The 21,519-nt window shown below is 35.8% G+C and overlaps 1 protein-coding gene across 1 annotated transcript in view; it reads right to left on the bottom strand.

Moving 5' to 3' along the window:
* Git (ARF GTPase-activating protein GIT1) overlaps nt 1–21,519 on the bottom strand; it is a 707,749-nt gene that overhangs the window by 331,057 nt on the left and 355,173 nt on the right. The window contains exon 13 of the mRNA XM_090400625.1: nt 1,752–1,875. Coding sequence (XP_090256751.1) covers nt 1,752–1,875 — 124 coding nt within the window. The remainder of the gene's footprint in view (nt 1–1,751; nt 1,876–21,519) is intronic.

Below are 21,519 nucleotides of genomic sequence, written 5' to 3'. Positions count from 1 at the left end.
CCAGAATAGTTCTTAATTCTTCCAGCTGGGTGATAAGGCCACTGATGTCAGCGGTGTAGCCATAGGCTGTCAGCAGTTTTTGCGAAGAGCCTCGAACTTTTTTAAGAAAGCTCTGAAGCTGCTCATTTGTAAGTGGGCCTTCAGTGTGAGGAAGACCTGCATTTCCAGTTTCCTCTTCATCATCTGAGGACTCAAGAAGCTCGATCTCTTCATCCCCCCCCCCTCTACAGGCTGTTGGGAGGGTTCCAGAATGCTTGGAGGCAAAGGTTCCCTGCTGCAGCTGCGCTGGTTTGTCTTTGGCTGTTTTCCCGTTTTTGTTTCTTGCTCTTCTTCGTTATTTTTATCTTTATCAGAGTTAGTTAGTTGTCTGTGTTCTGTTTCCTTTTCTCTAGGATAGCTTTTAATCGATGTTGGTGGAGGTTCTTCCGAAAGTTGGGTTTCGTTAGTGCTACCACTTGATTTTTTCTCCTCGGTAATCGAATTGAGAGTTGTTTCCATGATATCTTTGTTGTTTGTTAGGGATGCTCTGTTTTTTGGGGTTGGCTGCTTGCTGCTTCTGATTCTCTGGTCCGCTAGGGTTGGTAGTATTGTTAACCGGTTTCTCATTTCTGGGTATATACGGGCATAACTTCCTTATATGTCCTTCTTCGTGACAGTAAAAGCACTGAGCAGCAACAGTAATATAAAAGATGTAGGGTACTCCGTCTATTTCTGTGTTGATTATTTTGGGTATGGAGCCGATTGTATTGTTGCCAAAGTGCATTAGAGCCTGTCTTCTAAAGCTCTTGATGTGAGCAAATTCAGGAAGAGTTGTAGTTTTGTGGGAGCAAGCACGATCGGTGAGACGTTCACGTGACATACTCCGATGTCTATTCCCTTTAAAATTAATGTCTCAGACCAAGATGCGTTGTTAAAGTACATTTGTACGGTTCCGGCAACTCTTGAAATGTAAGTTATATTTTTTTGGGGAACATGTTGAACTACTGCATCTAGATATTTTTCTAGTGGGGTATTTTCGATTGTGAAAATTACAATTCCGTTGTCTCGGGAAACACAGTTGGCTAGCTGAACATTTGTATGCATGGTGGTCATTGTTGCAGTAGTATTAATTCGTGCGGAGGTATTAGCTACAATGTTGTCATAAGAGACAGAGTACTGACCTTTGTCCGTTGTTGTCCGGGGGGGGGGGGCTGAGACTGATGTCTTTTCTTTCTCTGGAGCTGTGGCTGGCATCTTTTCCTTGATCGGAATCCTGCGACTTTAAACCAATTCCTGCTGAGCTCGGGCGTGAACCGGCTGCTGGTGGCGATATGCTAGGGTTTTTACTGGCCATTGCTTCAGGCGAATATGGGGAAACGCAAGCTATCACAATTTCCTGGCACTCGAAGGCATACCGTTGTAACAATAAGCAAACGAACAATGAAGATTTTAAAATTTCAAATAACTTTATCTAGCTTCGCAAATTTAGAAAACTAATTTTATAACGTGATAGTCAGGTGCTCCTGTACACCCCTTGAGGGTACATGGCAGGAATTTGATGATGATGATGATGATGATGATAGTCAGGTGCTTACGATTATGTAGGTATAAATCTTGAAGTTGATTGAAGTATTCGACCGCACAATATACAACTTTAGGCAGGAGCGACCTTGGACATGTTTGCACCTTTCTGCATCGCGACAGATATATATATATATAAATAAATAGATAGATATATTACTTTTAAAAGGAAATTAAAAATAATACTAAACCTTTGTTTTTAGGTATGTAATTGATGGAAGATGATCCTTGTTGCCTTCGTTTTACTTCACTTAAAATATCAATTATCAACGTGGCAAATTCTCTTGCATTAAACCTGGCCAATTTCTGTCTTCCCTTGATAAAAAAGAAACAAAAAAAAAAAGTATTAATGAATTATGCTGCACACTTTTTTGTTGTTTTGTACATAATACAATGCTTCATTAATTGTTTTTTTCTTCTTGTATATGCTTTTTGTTAGCTCCTACATAAATAGCTTTTCATTTCACTGAAGAAAGGTTATACACCAAGGGTGAATATTCCAGGTGTGCTAGGTATGCGGTGAACTTCCACTCAATAACAATATCACTGTTATTATATTTTTGTATTTATTTCCATTAACAACTCCCCTAATTGTTTCCTGGCTTCGCATGATTCCTAAAATTATACACAGTACACTAATGCTTCATAAGAGGACACCTTCAACACACAAACATTGCATCACATTCGCATTAATAGCCAGGTGTACAGCCACAAATACATACACCTTTGATCCCTTTGAACACACATACATATGGCACAGCAGGTCATATTCTCAGTATCCCAGTGGTTTTAAACCATCCAGAATGCGAGGCAGGGAGAGCACTGAGACAATAGCACCTAGTGGTAGCGAATGGTTATTGTGTCTGACACATGCATGTAGACTAGTCAGCAGGAACAGAGTGTTTTCCATTAAGTGTGTCATTCAAATTGTGTCTAATTACACTAATTGCCCTAAATATAGCACACAGATTAAAGGTCTGTTTACTGTATTTAGTTATAAACAATGCTACTTGTTTTTCTTGCTTGTGCAGTATAGCATCTGTTGAGGTCCGAAAGTTTACTAACGGTATAGGGACATATTTATTCTGGTCTTTGGAAACAACAGAGGTAGTAAAATTTACCTATTCCTGAATAAAAATGAATACTTCTGTGTATTATATAAGAAATTGTCAATCTACAACAAAATACTAGCATATGTGAGAAATCTATTATTGATAAGACAGAAGAGCTGTTGACACTAAAAAAAAAAAAATGAATGAGCGTATGATTCCAAAAGTGTGGATGATTCCAATGATGATCAGATATTATGTATCTTATTATTGCATAAAATGTACACTGAGTCTCAGTGAAGAAAAGAAAATTCTTAGAAAATGAAGTGAAATATACATAAACCAGAGAAAAATACATAACATGCACAACAAATCTTATGAGATTATTTGCTGCTCCATCAAACCACATGTATTCCTGTCACACCTAAATGAATCACCTGATCAATATTATTAGCTCTCTATCTCTCTCTCTCTCTCTCCCCACCATATAGTGGCTGGGTTCAAGGAGAGGTAATAGATTGTGTGGATAGACTGGATCTGCTGCGATGAGTCTTCAGACTCCATTGAGATGCCTGTATAAAGTCCAAAGACTCATCACGGGAGACACATGCACGGAAAGCTACTGTATTATTGTCAGTAACTTGACACAAAGGCAACAGGGATTAGTGAATTTCATCCCTTTCCTGCTGAGCACATTGCCAAAAGCAGGAAAAAAGAAAAAGGTTTCGTTTCCTATCTTTCCTTGGCCACGTATGAGGAATTTATTAAAATAATGGGTGAGAAAGTAAAAAAAAAAAAAATCAGCTAACACCTATTTGTTACTGTATAGGGAGTAGGCAGGGCCGTTTAACCTATCTAACTTTTGAAGACTGAGTGGGCAGTTCAATCTCCACTGGTAGCCAATCAGAGAGATAGCTGGCCCAAGGCTATCACTGATTCATCGGTATGCAGTGAAGAAGGTGGCGAGCTAGTCCCGCCATCTCGTGGTCCCTAACCCTAACACAATATTTTTTAATGTCTGAAAATAGTCTGGGTTCGACGGTCGATTTTCTTGAGTTTACGGGATGAAACACCCGAGTTTCTGGGAGAAAAAACCCACTAGCCCATGCCAGAGATTGACTAACTCAGGAACCAGTCGAAAAAAGGCTTAGAAAAATTTCCTTTAGTCGGTGACTAGATTTGAACCACCAAATCCTTTCTTCATGTGGTCAAGCAAAAGAAGAAAGAGTGCAAACGCCACTTCTACTGAGCTACACAGGCTCTTGGCGAGAAAATAATCAAATTTATTGTGGAAGACCTTAAAATAGCTAAGTACTATTCCATAAGTGTCGACTCAAAACCAGACCTCTCTCATGTTGATCAGCTGTCCTTCATTGTACGATATGTGAAAGAACAAGGAACTCCTGTGGAGCATTTCTTGCGTTTCATTCCTAACTTAAGTCACAAACCTGAAGAGTTACAAGAGGCAGTTTTGACTTCACTAAACGAGCTTGGAATTGATGTAGCAAATTGCAGAGGGTAGGCATATGATAATGCTAGTAATATGTTAGGCAAGTACACTGCAAGCAAGAATTCTTGAAATAAATCCATTGTCAGAATTCACACCGTGCACTGGACATTATCTGTCTCTAATTGGTACTTGCACTGCCGAATACTGTCGGTACTCTTCTGCATTTTTTGATGTCCTTCAGAAACCGTACGTATTTTTCACATCTTCAACACATCGGTGGAGTGTTCTAAGAAAGCACCTGGAAACTTCTGCAAAAATAATCAAACGTCCTTTGCCTACTCGTTAGTCAGCTCGTGATGATGCCTGTCGAAGTCTTCATGAGGGATGGAAGGAAATAATTTCCACTTCGTCCGAAATTGAAAATGTTATGCGATGTGAAAGCAAGTGGGATTCTATGGCATACTTCAGTCACCGGAGGTTGGGATCATGACCTGCCTATGGGCAGGTCATGAGGGGCAGCACTTTCTGCGGGCCTAGGGCAGTAAATACCTAAATATGCCACTGCTCTAGATAACCTTTAACTATATCCCATGCACTATTAACATCCTTACCGTGCAGTGTTTTATGCCTGGTACAGAATTAAGCTTCTTCCTAAGTATGTCATAATCACCTGCCTTGTGGTTCCATAAATATCCCTTCTTAATAGAATTTTCCTCATGTTTTACAATTTCCCAAGTCAAGACCGCATGGTCACTTTCCCAAATTGGAGAAAATGTTAACTTGGTTATAGATAGTGTTAGATCCTGAATGAAGGACTCTTGCAAAGAAATCATTCATTCAGAATCCAACATATTAAACTTACCAACAAAGAGAAATACCTGCACATCAGCTGAAATTAAAAGTGAAACTTCTTCACTTTATGTATAAAATTTGTATTCTTTATTTCATGTACCATATATTTAAGCTATTGTGATCATATTAAGATTTTATTTAGAGTATGTCTTAAAAGAGGGATAATCTGATTTAATTTAAGCCTTACTTAAGTTGTGTAAAAATAACTGTGAGTCATCAAATAGTTACTAAATAATAATTCTTGGAAGGTATAAAACTACACGTGTACAGCGTAATGCTGGCGACAGTAGCATACACGGAACGTACTTTGACGCGAATTCTGGGAATGCAAGAGCATAACAGCATTGGGAGAGCAAGGGATGAACCCAAAGGGACAAGCGCCGTATCGGGGATCTCTCTTGTTGTATCGTTTTCCTGTTTGGTGGCTCGGAAGTTAGCAGGAGTTCGCGTAAGGGGGGGGGGGGGGGAGATGAAGCGTCTGTGCTAAGATAAGATGTCAGATAGCAGGCTTTCTTGAAAATGGAGAAGGATTCTACGCAGAGCTGAAAGTAAAAAGACAATAGACAAGAAGTAACCAGATGGACACGTGGTGCTGAAAGATGCAGAAAAAGTTCGGTAAGGTGAGATGACTCTATTTTGTGTATAAAATTCATTAGAAGAGAGAAGATTGTTTGCAAATGTGAAATTAAGAACAGTATTCTAAAGAACTCTGTGGACAGCCTCTAATTAGAAAGTTAACCTCCTTTGAGAGAGTAAGAAGAATTGTTTGGAAAGGATCTTTAGTAATTGTATGTGATAGGATTAACTTAATGAGATCAGAATTGTGGATTTTAGTAACTGAGTAACATTAGAATGTTTGTTTATATTATCTTATGAATAGCATTACAGAAAGGAATATTAGTTTAACTTCATATCATTTGCTATCCATCCCAATATTCAGTTATTGTGTTTCGCATGCTTTATGACCTTTAATTAATTTAGAATATGTTAACCTTTTAACTCGAGTTTCATTTAGTATTGAGTCATAATTGAGTGTATGAATTTTGTATTCTGTTTAGATATTCCAATAAACTTGTCATATTTACCTGAACCTGAGTCATGCCTGATTACAATTCCAAACTACAACTTATAAAAATAGAACCTATTTTGGCGGGAAGAATTTAGAAAGTAAATATAATTATAGATTTTGGTCACGACTGCAGTCTGAATCTATACAGAAGCGTTAAAGTAAAGTATTGTGTAAGAACGGCTAAGAGTCTAGTATTGTCTCCCTGAGTAGGAACCTTTTCTACTATAGGATACTGGCTGGCACAGCATAATAAAAATTTGCCAGTATCCAAAGAGGAAACAGTCCTAGATATAAATAGATGTAAGCATATTAAAGGCCCGATATCTGAAGAAGTAAAATAGTGATAGAAAGATAGAATAGATATATATAAAACAGAATACATAGAGAGAAAGTAACGACATAACAATAGAGCAGCCGGTAGGATTTTAATTGAATAAGGTTTTAAATGAGAAAGGATTTAATCAAGTAAACAAACTAAATAAGTATAAATCACATAAAATAAAATATTTCACAATAGCTCTTCTGATCCTATGACCAGGTCCAATACTCTCCTACTCCCCTCTATTACATGCCTTAAGTTAAGTAATTATCTTTCATTTTACGCAAATTATGGACTCTATGACCGTCTTATAAATAACTATTTTAATTTCCCGACGTGTCGACCTTCATTATAAGGTCATTATCTGGAGTATACAACATCTATACAGAGACAAACTAAATTACATTTCTATAATAAATTTAATAATGATAACTAATAATTAAGGAATTGACAGCGTACACTAGAAATATAAATTAAATAAACTTTAATATATACTTTCCGATATTTCGGCAAACGCCACGTTGCCATCTTCTTGGGAACTTAATAGGACAGCTGACTTAGTAGGACAGTAGACTTAGTAGGACAACAACAGAATCTCGGAACACAAGGATTACATCCGATTTCACCAGTACAGCCACTCTGGGCTTGCAGACCATGCACTGGATACTCGCCAAGAATAAGATGGAAGAAAGCCACAGTAATACACCGCAGCAAGTTCAAATATGAAAGACTATTCATGGAATCAGCCTCAGTCCTTAGGAACATGCCAAACCCCAACAAATTTGGATGCATGAGACTGTCCCAAATTTGGGAAACATTTATCAGAAGAACTTCAGCCCAAAGGCCAAGAACTACCAATATAGCCTGCCAGGGGGCACCATCAGGACTTTAGGAAAACGGTAGCTTCCTAGCTTTGGTTCTCATTTGATGTTATGTACTTGCGTGCACTCGTCTTTGTATTAAGTTCCCAAGAAGATGGCAATGTAACGTTTTCTGAAATATCGGAAAGTATATATTAAAGTTTATTTAATTTATATTTCTAGTGTACGCTGTCAATTCCTTAATTATTAGTTATCATGTTTCACCAGCGTATAAGCCTCTCTACAAGAATTATAATAAATTTAGTTTAATCCTATATCCAAGTGTAAGCAAACAAAGTTTGCATGGCTGAGGCAACTCGTGGTAAAGGTGGATCAAGCTCTCATCACTACCTGTCTTAGTATCTTCCATAATGCAAAGCACATCTCCTTGTGGACATGTATGGACCTTACGGACCTCCTTGCAGACATTACTGCATAGCATTATACATGGGAACTTCAAGGAGATGTGCTTTGCATTATGGGAGTTACTAAGACAAGTAGTGATGAGAACTTCGTCCACCTTTACCACGAGTTGCCTCAGTCCTGAAGATACTTCAGGTGCAAACGCTGTTTGCTTATTATTATTATTACCCCAAGACCTCATGGATTCAAAGACTCATCTGGGAGGTCCTTTTATCACACACACACACACACACACACACACACACACAGCTCATCAAACCGTGCCTTGAATACATTCAGACTCCTTGCAGACACCACACTCTTAGGCAAGGCATTCCAATCATTTACAACTCTGCCTGAAAAAACCTGCCCCCTCACTCCCCTTTTATACAGTTTCCGGGGATGACGTCTGGTTCTCCCCTGATCTCCCACTATTTTCTGTAGAACTTATCCAGCATTCATCCTATAACAACCCCTTACCAACTTGTAGGTCTCTATCATATGTTCGCTTTTCCTTCTATCCACCAGACTGCAAATTACATCTTCTCAATCTTTCCTCATACTCGACATTCCAGAGGTCAGAAACTACCTTAGTCAATCGACTTTGGACCCTTTCCAATATCTCTTCATCCTTCTGAAAACCAGGTGACCAAATCTGGGCACAATAGTGCATGTGTGGCCTAATCAAAGCCTTATACAATGGAACAAGAATCTCCCTACTTCTACACGTCAGTGTCCTCTGCATGATTTCCAGAAGCCTTTGTGTTGTCTTCACAATTTTGGCTATGTGTCCCCTAAATTTCAGATCTTTATCCATTATCACCCCCAGATCTCTTATTTCTTCTACCTCCAACAATATATTCACCAAGCATAAATTCTGCATCCCATCTTTGTTTTCCAAATTTTAAAACCTTACATCTTGCAACATTCAACTCATATCTCCATTTCCGTAACCAATCACTCAATTTATTCAAATCTTCTTGAAAGGCCACAACATCTTCACTACTCTTCATGGTTCGTCCCAACTTTGCATCATCTGCAAACAACTGAATATCTCCATCCAAAACTTCACCTATATCGTTAATATACAGGTTAAACAGTAAAGGCACCAAAACAGACCCCTGAGGCACTCCACTAGTGACTTTCCTTTTCCTGGATATCGCTCTCCATACACAACTTGTTGATACCTATCAGACAGCCAGTCTCCAATCCAATGCACTAATCTAATATCCAACCCAATCTACTCAAGTTTGAATATCAATTTATCATGAGGTACTCTATCAAAAGCCTTTGCGAAATCTAAGTATATTATTGTGTATCCTTCTCCTCTGTCCAAGGAAGCAGTCACTTTATTGTAATAAGTAAGTAGATTACTAAAACATGACCTCCCTTTAGCAAATCCATGCTGTCCATCAAAGATAATAACATTGTTGTCAACCCAACTCTGGATCTTAGTTCTCACAAGCTTCTCCAACAACGTAACCACAACACCTGACACACAGATAGGCCTATAGTTTGATGCTTGAGTTCAATCACCTCCTTTATGAAGTGGCACAATCTTACCCTCCTTCCACTCCTTAGGGACTTAACCGAGTGAAAGACTCGTATAAAAAAATATGTCAAGAGAAGTGTCAACTCCCTGGCACATTCCTTCAGAATACGTGGCAATATAATATCACGTTCACAGCCTTATTAACATCTAGTTTACTCAACTCCCCATACACCTCTTGCTCACTTACAGTCAGTCTCTCCTGCCCATCATCTACTGCTCTCAATCTCTCCATGAAGTCACATTCACAAGATTGAAAGACCTTTATAATTGCTCATTAAGTATCTCCACCACACATTCTGCAACAGCTGTCTTTATACCATTTTTTCCTATCGATGTCATCATTCCATAATCATTCTTTCTTTTGCTGGCTACATATCGAAAGAACTCTTTAGGATTCTTGTTGGCTTCATTAACTAACTGCTGTTCATACCTCTGTTTAGCTACCCTCACAAACCAAGTCACCCTCCTTACCTGGTCTTTGTAGACCTCATGGAAGTGGTTATTTCCGCTTCTCTTCTCTTATGCTGCTTCCTCAATGCCCTCTTTCTCTGTATTGCATGCTTAATCTCTTTATTCATCCATCTTACACCTACCTTATTTAACCTTCTCACCCTTGGAATCTCAGACATTGCATCTACTAGATAGTTTTTGAAAATCCCCCAAGCTGCATTGATCTCTTTTCCAGCTAACTCCTCATTCCATGCTACACCTGCAAGCTGTGTACTTGGATAAAGGATTAAACTAAATTTATTATAGTCTAACTAAGTGAAAAAAATTTCCAATAAATTACATTTCACATAGTATGCTGAAGAGGCAATGATTTGATCAACAGTTATTCTACTGGCCTGATCTGTAGTGAAAATAAAATAAAATTATTACAATAAATAAATGAAATAAAATAAAGTAACTACATCAAAGTTATATTCTATTTAAGACATCAGAGAAACATTCTTTCATATAGATAGTTTTGTTACAGCAAAAATTATGTCCTAATTTAACATGACAATTGTTATGTTAGATTTAGGATCATGGATTACCTATGGTCCTATTTAAAATTAACTTTTAGGGAGAAAGGTTATGTGGGTAGAATATGTGCCTTCCATATTCTTGGGATTTTTAGACCATCATTATTGTTAAGATTGGGGTGATTGATAAGAATCTCACAGGCCTCCTTAAAGATTAATGTTTGAATTGATTGTCTGTTTTGATTAACTAACTGGCATTTTTAAAACATTGTAGAGATAGCAATATCATTCTAAACTGCAAACTGTAAAGAAAATTTACCTCGACAAAAGCACCATGAATATACTACCAAATGGAGAAAGCGTTGCTCCAAGAACAGATCCAGGCTACTCGGAAGAACATAGCTTATGCTCAAAACTCAGAAATTTAAAATCTGAAGTTTCAAGTTGTTTGAACCCAGATATTTGGGATATCCTTGAGAGGAATATGGACAACTCGGTGAATCATATCCAGGAAACAAAGAAAGGAAAACTCATATTCAAATTTCTTCGACTTAAAGATCGCCAACATTCAGAAAAACCAATGGACATATTTGAATTCTTCTGCAGTGAACAAAAGCAGCCAACCAGAAGCCAGTGATAACAGCAACCCAACCAGAAGCAAGGATCAACAGGAGCCACCAACTGCCTTCGGCGAACAGTCACATAGTCAACCAATATAACCACGCCCTGAACAATGATGAACTCACGGTTCTCAGCAAGGGTTTAAACTTTGCCGTGGCATCTAGAATGATTAACAAACTTGATTTTATTTATCAAATAGAAAGAAGCCTCAGATTTATCCCAACCACTATAGCAGATAAAGTACATTTGGAAACCTCTAACATTTTAAATTTAAATTATACTAAAATAATAAACAGGAACCTAACAAAATTGGAATTGACAGTGGTAAAATCACTAAAATGAAATCCAGGCATTGTAATTACTAGAGATAAAGGCATGCCACAGTTATTCTAAATTGAACTACTTATTTGGAAAAAATGAATCTAATAGTCTCAGACAACAATACCTATCAACTAGTTAACTATGACTCTACTAATCGAATAAAAAAGAAAATGGAGAAGCTACTTAAATCAGTCACTACATGGCTAGAAGATACTGTTAAAAAATTAATTCTGCACTATGCTCATTCCCTGAGAATTTACGGTCTATCAAAGATTCACAAACAAAATACACCACTCCGAACAATAGTCAAAGGTACAGACAGCCCCAATTATCACCTAGCCAAGAAACTAGCGTCGACACTCAAGGAGTTGGTAGGTCATTCATCCCTCCTATATTAAAAACACACAACACTTTGTAAACAAAATCAAAGACATCACACTGGAAAAATATGATTTATTAGTCAGTTTTGATATCTCTGCCCTCTTCACAAACGTCCCAATGAATGACACAATTCTTCTATTACAGGACAAATTTATCACAGCACTCTTTGCACATGTACTATGTGTTCTGGCTATTTTGTGTGGCAGAACACTTTCTACCTACACAAAGAAGGCACACCCACGGGCTCACCATTATCATACCCCTATCGCTAACTTTTACATGGAACATGTTGAGCAACGTGCTCTAGATTCCTCTTCTTTAAAACCCAAAGTCTGGCTTAGATACATTGATGATATTTTCACTATCTGGCCTCATGGATGCCAGACACTAGACACTTTCCTCAGCTACCTAAACAAATAACAAAACGTATACAATTCACAACTGAGATTGAAAAGCAGAACTTACTTCCGCTTCTAGATACACTTGTCACACATCTTCCTTCACTGTTTACTGGAAACTGACACGTACTTACCAATACATACACAAAAACTCCTACCACCACAACCACCACCCAACACAAAAATTAGGAGTCATTAATACACTAAAAAAAAAAACAGGGCTTGGAAAATTTGCTCCAAATTTTAAAATTAAAATTTAGAATTAAAATCAGTAATACTTTCTAATAAATGGTTACAGCCAAAATACTATCAACAAAATTCTGTACGAGACCCACTTAAAAACAAAAATAACTTCTGACTACAATAAAACTGTAACCATTCCATGCATTAAAGGGATATTAGACAAAATAAACAGAATACTACAAAAATGCAACCTTAAAGCCACTTTTAAACCTCCTGCAAAATTAAAGAACTTACTCAACTCATACTAGAATCCACTTCCTCCAATGGCCCACCCTGGAGTATATCATATTCATTGCATCTGTAATTTGCCCTATATAGGGGAAACAGGATGTACAATTCCTATCAGAAGAAAGGAACATAAAAGAAATATTAAACATAATAACTACGGTCAAGACGGTCTTTCTGATCATGACCTGAACACTTCACATAGAATTGACTGGAAAAGCACCTGTTGTTTATATCACACCAAAACATGGTATGAACGTAAATTTAAGGAGGCCTGTGAGATTCTAATCAATCACCCTAATCTTAACAATAATGATGGTCTAAAAATCCCAAGAATATGGAAGGCACATATTCTACCCACATAACCTTTCTCCCTAAGAGTTAATTTTAAATAGGACCATAGGTAATCTTGGATCCAAAATCTAATATAACAATTGTCATATTAAATTAGGACATAATTTTTACTGTAACAAAACTGTATGAAAGAATGTTTCTCTGATGTTGTCTTAAATAGAATATAACTTTGATGTAATTACTTTATTTTATTTCATTTATTTATTCTAATTTTATTTTATTTTCACTAGAGGTCAGGTCAGTAGAATAACCATTGATCAAATTGCCTCTTCAGCATACTATGTGAAATGTAATTTAGCTTGTCTGTGTGTGTGTGCTCCAGATGATGACCTTAATATGAAGGTCGAAATGTCTGGAAATTGAAATCATTAGTTATAACACGGTTGTAAAGTCCATAATTTGTGTAAAAGGAATGCTGATCACCTTGTAATGCTAAAGGAAATGATTAAGTATTTATATCTCTTAGCAGGTGTATAAATTCTGTTTCCTTTCTGCCTTGTGATCTTTTTTCCTTCCAGTCTATATTTCTATAGTTGAAGTCACCCTTAATAATCATTCGACCTGTTCATTGTAGTAATTTAGCGATGCATGTCTTCCAGATCATCTGTGGAATTCCCAGGCCTACAACAACAACAACAACCAACTGTATATTTTGTCTTACTGGTCTTAATCTCACACCAGATTGCTTGAAATGAACAGCCACCCTCCCACCTGTCTCCTATTCTTTTTGGTTGCAATTCATCTGCTATCATCAACAGTACTCCCTCCCCCCCATCCTATCTTCTCTATCTTCCCTGAAAATACTAAACCCTTCTCCTGTTAGCCAAGTCAAGTATTCTCATAGAATACTTCTTGCCTCTCAAATCATTGGTACTAAATCATTGTCCTATGAAGGATAACATTTCTATTTCTTTATTGATATCCGTTTAGTAATTGTCTATTTCCACGGTCACGTTTGATATCATTAATATCATTTTCCATTTTATCGTTGGTATTTGTTGCATTCTCGTTACCTAACAGACACTCACTTTTAAATACTTAATACATAGTCTCTCTCCAGTTTCGACATCTTTCCACATATTCTTTAATTTTCTTGACATATACATTTTGCATACACTGCACTGAATAATATCCTGCAAATTCAAATCGCAGGACAACCTAGTCTTTGCTGCCATCATTCGTCATGTTGCTGCCCTGCCGAAAATATCACAATAAATATGTTATAAATATACTAATACTCTAAAAACATGAAAATCTACACTAATACACTATAATACTCTAATTTTCTGATGAAAAAAACACAACTAAAGAGATAAAAATCACCAATTTCACACAAGTGCAAATTACAAGACCACTTGCAATCAAATTTATTATTGGGTAATTATTTATACTTTGCAAAAATCTCTTTCCCTCTCCTCGTAAGTTTTTTTTTTTTTATTATTTATGCCATCATAAATTCACTCATTCATGTCTAGACTTAATAGGATCATATGCTATTCGCTTTACCCAGCAACTTACAGGATACATATATCACAAATGTTAATTCATTTGTCATTAATGAAAGTATTTCCACACACATTTATTCACTCTTTTACATTTTCCATTCTCACATCACTTATTAACGATGGTTCACATATTTACACATTTGAATAATTCAAATGTGTAAATATGTGAACTTTAAGTTCACATATTTACAAATATGTGAACTTAAATATGTGAATTTTAAGAGAGCATAGGACATTAGCAAGCATCTTAATTGGACCAATGCAATTAATTGTAACCAAATATATCATTCTTCTTCATTACTGTTTTCTAATACATCTTAAAACAATTCGTTGTTTCCCCACCCTACACAGATTTGGTTACAATTAATTGCATTGGTCCAATTAAGATGCTTGCTAATGTCCTATGCTCTCTTAAAACTTTCAGACATCAATAAAAAAAATGTCAAATTGATGTGAATTTTGTAGTGTGGGTTGCATAAGCCACATGACAGCACACCCAACCATTGTTATATGCCTATTATATGTTAACAGTGTGGGTGGGTTAAAGACCTTATCTAGAAACAAAACATAAAACTTTTTCAAGTCACTTCAGGCCTCCAAATAATCACGATGGAAGTCTTCCTTCAGGTAACGAAATTCATCTATCACATGAAGATAGTAGACAGTAACCAATAAGCACTAAGATAGGCACCATTTTTTTTCCCTAAGTGCTAAAAGTCACAAGGATTCCATACATATAGCTCTAGTAACAAGCCAAATATCACACCAGTATTTAAGCTCTACTCCAATGTAGCAAACCCACATTCACTGATGATGCAATAATTTTGTGAATGCCCAAAAGGCACAAATTTTGTTTGCTTACACTTGGATAAAGGATTAAACTAAATTTATTATAGTCTAACCATGTGGAAAATAAACTTCTAGAACCACAATAAGGAATTAAGAACAAATCCTAAGCAGACTAGATGAATTTTATAATCAACTCTATGGTGATCCTTCAACAGATAAATCAAACTATAAATAACTCTCCTCATCACATATGGAATTCATCCCCCAATTTACTTCAGATGGAATAAAACAAGCATTAAAACAAATGAAGAATAGAAAATGTCCAGGTGAAGACCAAATTCACCAGGACTCACAGAATTAATTAAATGAGGAGGAAATAACATAATTCACCATGTCACAAACTTACTAAATCTATGCCTAGAAGAGGATGAGATACCAGAAAAATGAAAAAATGCTACTCTGGTACTGTTATTTAAAAAACAAGACGACGAAGAAGAAGAAGTAAAGGACTATAGACCAATTAGTATTCTCTCTAATCTGTACAAAATTCTCACAAAAATAATAAAAGACAGGTTAACTACCTCTTCCAGACTCGAATCAACCAGCAAAAAACTAGCAGAACAAGCAGGATTCCATAAAGGCTTTAACACAATTGACCACATTCATGCAGTAAAAGAAATAATAGAAAAAGCAGAAGAAAACCAATTGCCTCTCTGTTTACCCTTTATTGATTATGAAAAGCATTTGATTCCATCAAAACTAATGCAATAATCAAAGCACTCCAGAATCAGGGGGATTCATGAGGAATATATCACACTGCAACAGTAGTAATCCAACTTCACATGAGTAGCAATAAAATATGAATTGAAAAATGTGTCCAACAAGGAGACAATCACCCAAAATCTTTACAGCAGTCCTTCAAGAAATATTTAATAATATACACTGGACAAACTTTGGTATAAAAGTTTATTTTTCACATGGTCAGACTATAATAAATTTAGTTTAATCCTTTATCCAAGTGTGTGCAAACAAGCGCCTGAAAGTATCTTCAGGACTGGGGTAAAGTGGTACAACACCAGTCAACTCCTTGCAAAGGTGGAGCAAGCTACCAACATTCCTATCTCAGTATCTCCCATAATGCAAAACACATCTCCTTGCTGATATGTATAATGTTATGCATTAAGGGAAGGGCCACTACCCAGACTAGTTTCGACCTTTATTGAGGTCTCTTCAGTGGGAGCCAGGCCCAAGTGGAGATACCAGGCAGGAGCACTAGCAAGGTCATCTCCTCCTATAGAAGCTGCCAAACGGTGTGCCACCTTTTTATTAAATTACTCTGGATTTAGAGAAAGATGTTAAAAGTTTATTTTTCACTTGGTCAGACTATAATAAATTTAGTTTAATCTTTTATCCAAGTGTGTGCAAATATATTATAGTCTGGCCAAGTGAAAAATAAACTTTTAACATCTTTCTCTAAATCCAGAGTAATTTAATAAAAAGGTGGCACACCGTTTGGCAGCTTCTATAGGAGGAGATGACCTTGCTAATGCTCCTGCCTGGTATCTCCATTTGGGCCTGGCTCCCACTGAAGAGACCTCAATAAAGGTCGAAACTAGTCTGGGTAGTGGCCTTTCCTTTAATGCATAACATTATACATATCCGCAAGGAGATGTGTTTTGCATTATGGGAGATACTGAGATAGGAGTGTTGGTAGCTTGCTCCACCCTTGCAAGGAGTTGCCCGGTGTTGTACCACTTTACCCCAGTCCTGAAGATACTTTCAGGCGCAAACTTTGTTTGCACACGCTTGGATAAAGGATTAAACTAAATTTATTATTTGGTATAAAAATTAATAACAGAAACTTAACACACCTAAGATATGCAGATGATATCATAATTTTTGCAAACACCCCAGAAGACCTATATCATGAAAGCAGAAAAGTCAGTCTAAAAATAAACAGAGAAAAAACTAAAATCATGTTTAGTCATTTTGTAACACCAAAAAACATAATAATAGAAAACAATTTATTGGAAGAAGTCTCTTCATATACATACTTAGGTCATCTCATTGATCTAAACTGTGGACTCCAAAAGGAAATAAACAGAAGAGTTCAACTTGCCTGGAGTGCATTCAGAAAATTAAAAAGCATTTTTCAAAACAATGATGTTCCATTCTGTTTAAAAAGGAAGACATTTAACCAGTGTATACTTCCTGTCATCACATATGGTTGAAACATGGTCTCTAACAAAAGCACTGACAAATAAACTAGCAACAACTCAAAGAAAAATAGAAAGGCTGATTCTAGGCATCACATTAAAAGATAAGAAATGAAACACCTAGATAAGAAGCCAGACTCGTATCACTGACATCATTCTTCACTACAAGTGACTAAAATAGAAATGGACTGGACATCTATCCAGAAGAGAAGAAGAGTGATGGACCACCAGACTAATGAACTGGATTCCAAACGAAGGAAAACAAGGCCGAGGATGTCCTAAAAGAAGGTGGAGTGATGAACTATTGAATTTTGTTGGGAAAAATTGGTCACCCACTGCCTAGAACAGAGAAAGGTGGAAGGAACTGGAGGAGGCCTTCATCCAGCAGTGGACAGAAAATGGTTGAAAAGAAGAAGGGATTAATAGGCTGCAGAAATCACTTAATGAAAAATATTAGTAACAAAATAAATAACAAAGCATATCATCCTAAAGATATTAAAATGACATCATAAAGAATAATGGAGAGCTTCTCCATAATGTAATCTCCTATAGTCAAATATATTGTTGGGCATACAAGTGGCCATGGAAAATTCTGGAAGCCTAGATCAGGAATACTGTTCATAAATCACAGTTAGTGGAATATCTAAAATATAAAACACAGCTATACCACTTAATGGCTATTTCATAGCTCTCATTTTATGTGGAAATAAAAAGCAGAGTGATAAAAAAAAAATCAGGCAAGAATGATTCCTGAGGTAAAACAGTGATATTTTTAAACAAAACTGCTAGATAGATAATGCTGTAAGTGAGCAAATGTTATTATTCAAGTGGAACCACTTTCTAGACACACATTTAATGACAGCTAATAATGTACTTAATAGTATGGAAAACAAATGTTTTATGTTAATGTGAATGCAGTTAAATCTCACTACAGCAAACTTGTTTACTACAACAAACTATGAAAAATCTTAAACAAAATTCAGCATCGTTCAATTCCTACTACATAATCTCAAGAGATGTAATAACTACTTGATGGTTCTACAGGAAAAGTTTACATTACTAATATCCAATCAACAATTCAATATCATCCAATATTAAATTTGTCCTCTAAGGCAATGCTTCCCAAACTTCTGGATGTCGGGGCCCCCCTTTGCAAATATTAAAATATTTCACGCCCCCCCCCCTCAAAAAAAATCGTAATAGAGAGATATATTATTATAATATTTATTGTATTTATATGCAATACAAAACATACACAGCCAATATTGCAAAAACCAAATGCATATATTACATTTTTTGCCTCTTACCGTTTGGTTCTGAAGACGATGCGGGCTGTTCTGGTAAAATATAAAATACTGTCCTTTTTTTTTTGAGTCTGTTTCTGCTTCTTCTGATTGTTCATGGGATTATTATTTTTATTTTTTATCAGCCACTTATCCATCTCAGGGTTAAAATTTTTAACGTAGAATAAATCAAATAATATCACCACTTACCAATACTGGCACACCACAGACTGATAACATGAAATTAGTGAATATTACCTGAATAAGGGAATCCCTCGACCAGGAACATTTTTCTCTTTTGTGACTTTTCTCCTTTTAAGGTAATTAAGCCTAACGCGAAACAGACAGCAAAGACAGGTTATTAAAACGTGCTTATGATTGGTGCGGTATTAACAAAAAATCGCGCAACTGAAAGATAAAAGCATAGCTGACAATTGAGTTGAAATGCTAACTCTCTTCAACTGAATTCCATATGTGAAACTGCCATAACATTTATTACTTAGTTTTAACACTTTTACAAATTTTAACACATTCGGTTGAATTTTATTGCTGCCTTGGGAAATCGAACTCACACACATCTAATGAATAACAATAGTTTTTAGTTAGATAGTGTGTTTGCCCATGCAACATATGGTTTTGTTTCAGTCTATACAGCATAGTTTCTGTATGAGGGGATATGTGATTCATTAATTAGTGTGTTTTTATCCCAGTTGTCTCTAATTGCACTATTTGTTGAGAAATATATTACACAGACTCCTCATACCTTATTCACTGGCATAATAAAAGTACTTGTTTTTATTGCCTCTGCAGTATAGTGGCTGTTAGGGAGGGCGTGTTGTTTACCACTGCAAGGGAGTTACTATCTCCCCACATTAACTTGTTTAAGCTTTTTTTTCATGTGTGAAGTATATGCGAAACTTTTATTGGTAACAGAAAACTAGCTCGGATGACAGTGATAATAAAAAAAGAGTTTTGATATGTATATAAAGTCAATATCAACAGTCCCTGATTACGGAACGCGTAATGAAAGGGAAAGGAAGATTTGGAACTTCCCTGGAGAGCATTCGAAGTAAATACAATTAACCACTGCTTTGAAATGAAACATATGAATAAGCAATATTTACTAATATTCGTTAAGCGCCGAAATAAGCAAGAAGCAAAGTTTGTGAACCAACACCAATGTGTGAATTTTTCCGTTAAAATATAAAAAATAACAAAAAAGAAATAATAAATAATAAAAGTTAAATAAGTTTCTTTTAAAATAAAAAAATCTACTTAGTCTTAAAACATTTTAAATTTGTTTTCATTATTTCACGGCCCCCCTCAACAAAAGCTACGGCCCCAAGAGGGCCACGGCCCACATTACAGTTTGGGAAGCGCTGCTCTAAGGAACTCAACTGCATCAATCTACCTGGATCTTGATCTTCTTTGGGCCTTTAATTCCCAACATCAAACACGTGTATTGATAATCTTTCTTCCACTCTGTTTAAGTGAACTAATTATTTTGAGTGAATAGGTGCATCAATTAATATGATTAATTCTATTCACTCCCTTAATTTTTCTCAAAATTAAGGGAGTGAATTAAATTTTCTCAAAATATCTGTGGTCTGTAAATCAACTGTTTTATTTCAAATTCATTTTTTATCCACAGCTTAGAATCTGTTAGAACATGGTTTGTGTACAGCTAGTTCAGTGTTCAAATTTCTCTTTTACTCCATATAAATTTATTCAGTTGACTCTTTACTATACCAGTCTTGCTAATTCTGCTGTCCATTTCCATATTTAATTTGCCTTCACTAAAAATTGTGCTTAAATATCTGGAATATTTATTACAGAAGTTTTTCAATTTAATTAGGGAATCCTGCAAGCCTGTATGTAATATGTAATATCATCTTCATAAAGTAATGAGCTGAACTGAATATCTCAAATTTCGATATCAAGCCTGATGCCACTTTCATTATAATGCAAACCATGTGGATGATGAATAGCAGTGGATATAATGCTCATTCTTGTGGCATGCCTGATTTAACTTCAAAACATCTTTCTGTATCCTCTTCAATTCTTATTGCTGAGATGCAACTGAAATACAGATTATGTATTGCTCAATATAATATTCCATTTACACCATATTACTGAAGCATTTTGAATATCTTTTATCTTGGTACCTTGTCATATAGTTTTTCTAGATGTACAAAACTTAAATACATATCCCTATTAATTTCCAAAATTTACAACTATTTCTGTTAAAGTAAAAATATAACTATGAGAATACATATTTGGCCTGAACTAGTTTATTCTTTTGCAAATTTCTCTTCCAGAATTTTTCTTAGCTTCTTCTGAAGTATGCTTGTATAAATCTTATCCTGGAATGCTCAATATGGAAATTCATCTGTAATTCTCATATTCCATTTTATTGCCATTTTGAATTCTATGACAGCTTTACTCCAATCATTCAGAATTATGTAGTGCAGTATAAAACATATATACTTCCATATCTTAGCATTTCTGGTCAATTATCATCTACTCCAGCAACATTTTGATATTTTAGGTTTTTCATGGCTTTTTCTGCTTCAATTACTGATCTGTAAGCCTGATTGTATTCCACCTGAATATTTTCTACTATCATTTTATCAGTTCTTTTTTTTTTTTTTTTAACAATCTTTTAAAGTAATTGCTCCAGATATCTCGAATGTCATCTTTGGCTTTCATATCACTTTGTCATCCCTGATTCCTTTTAGAGTCTTCTTTCCACCAGTTTTAATCCTTTTCAATAGCTTCCACAACATTTTGCCACCTTCTTGATATTTATCTTTTATATTCTTGCCAAACTGTTCCAATGACTTGTTTATCAAGTAGCTAAACAAAAGTTATGAAAAAACATTGCCTTGCTTTCTTGCATTTTTCTAGATAATCTCTCAGAGAACAAGTTGACTTAATTGCTAGCAATTTTCAAATATGCTTTCTTCTTCTTTTTCATGACTGCTGCTTTATTTCAGACAATTCCTCAACATTTCATTAGTCTACAAGTGATTCTCTATTGTTTGATTTTTGCTTTCGAACTGTCATTTTTGAATAATGTCTGTATATTTGGGTCTACAGTTCAGC

The sequence above is a fragment of the Typopeltis vanoorti genome, chromosome 1 (assembly GCF_054136105.1).
Source record: "Typopeltis vanoorti isolate ZY-2024b chromosome 1, IOZ_Tvanoo_1.0, whole genome shotgun sequence".
Classification (NCBI taxonomy): Eukaryota; Metazoa; Arthropoda; class Arachnida; order Uropygi; family Thelyphonidae; genus Typopeltis; species Typopeltis vanoorti.
This window is presented reverse-complemented; position numbering and strand designations above follow the sequence as displayed.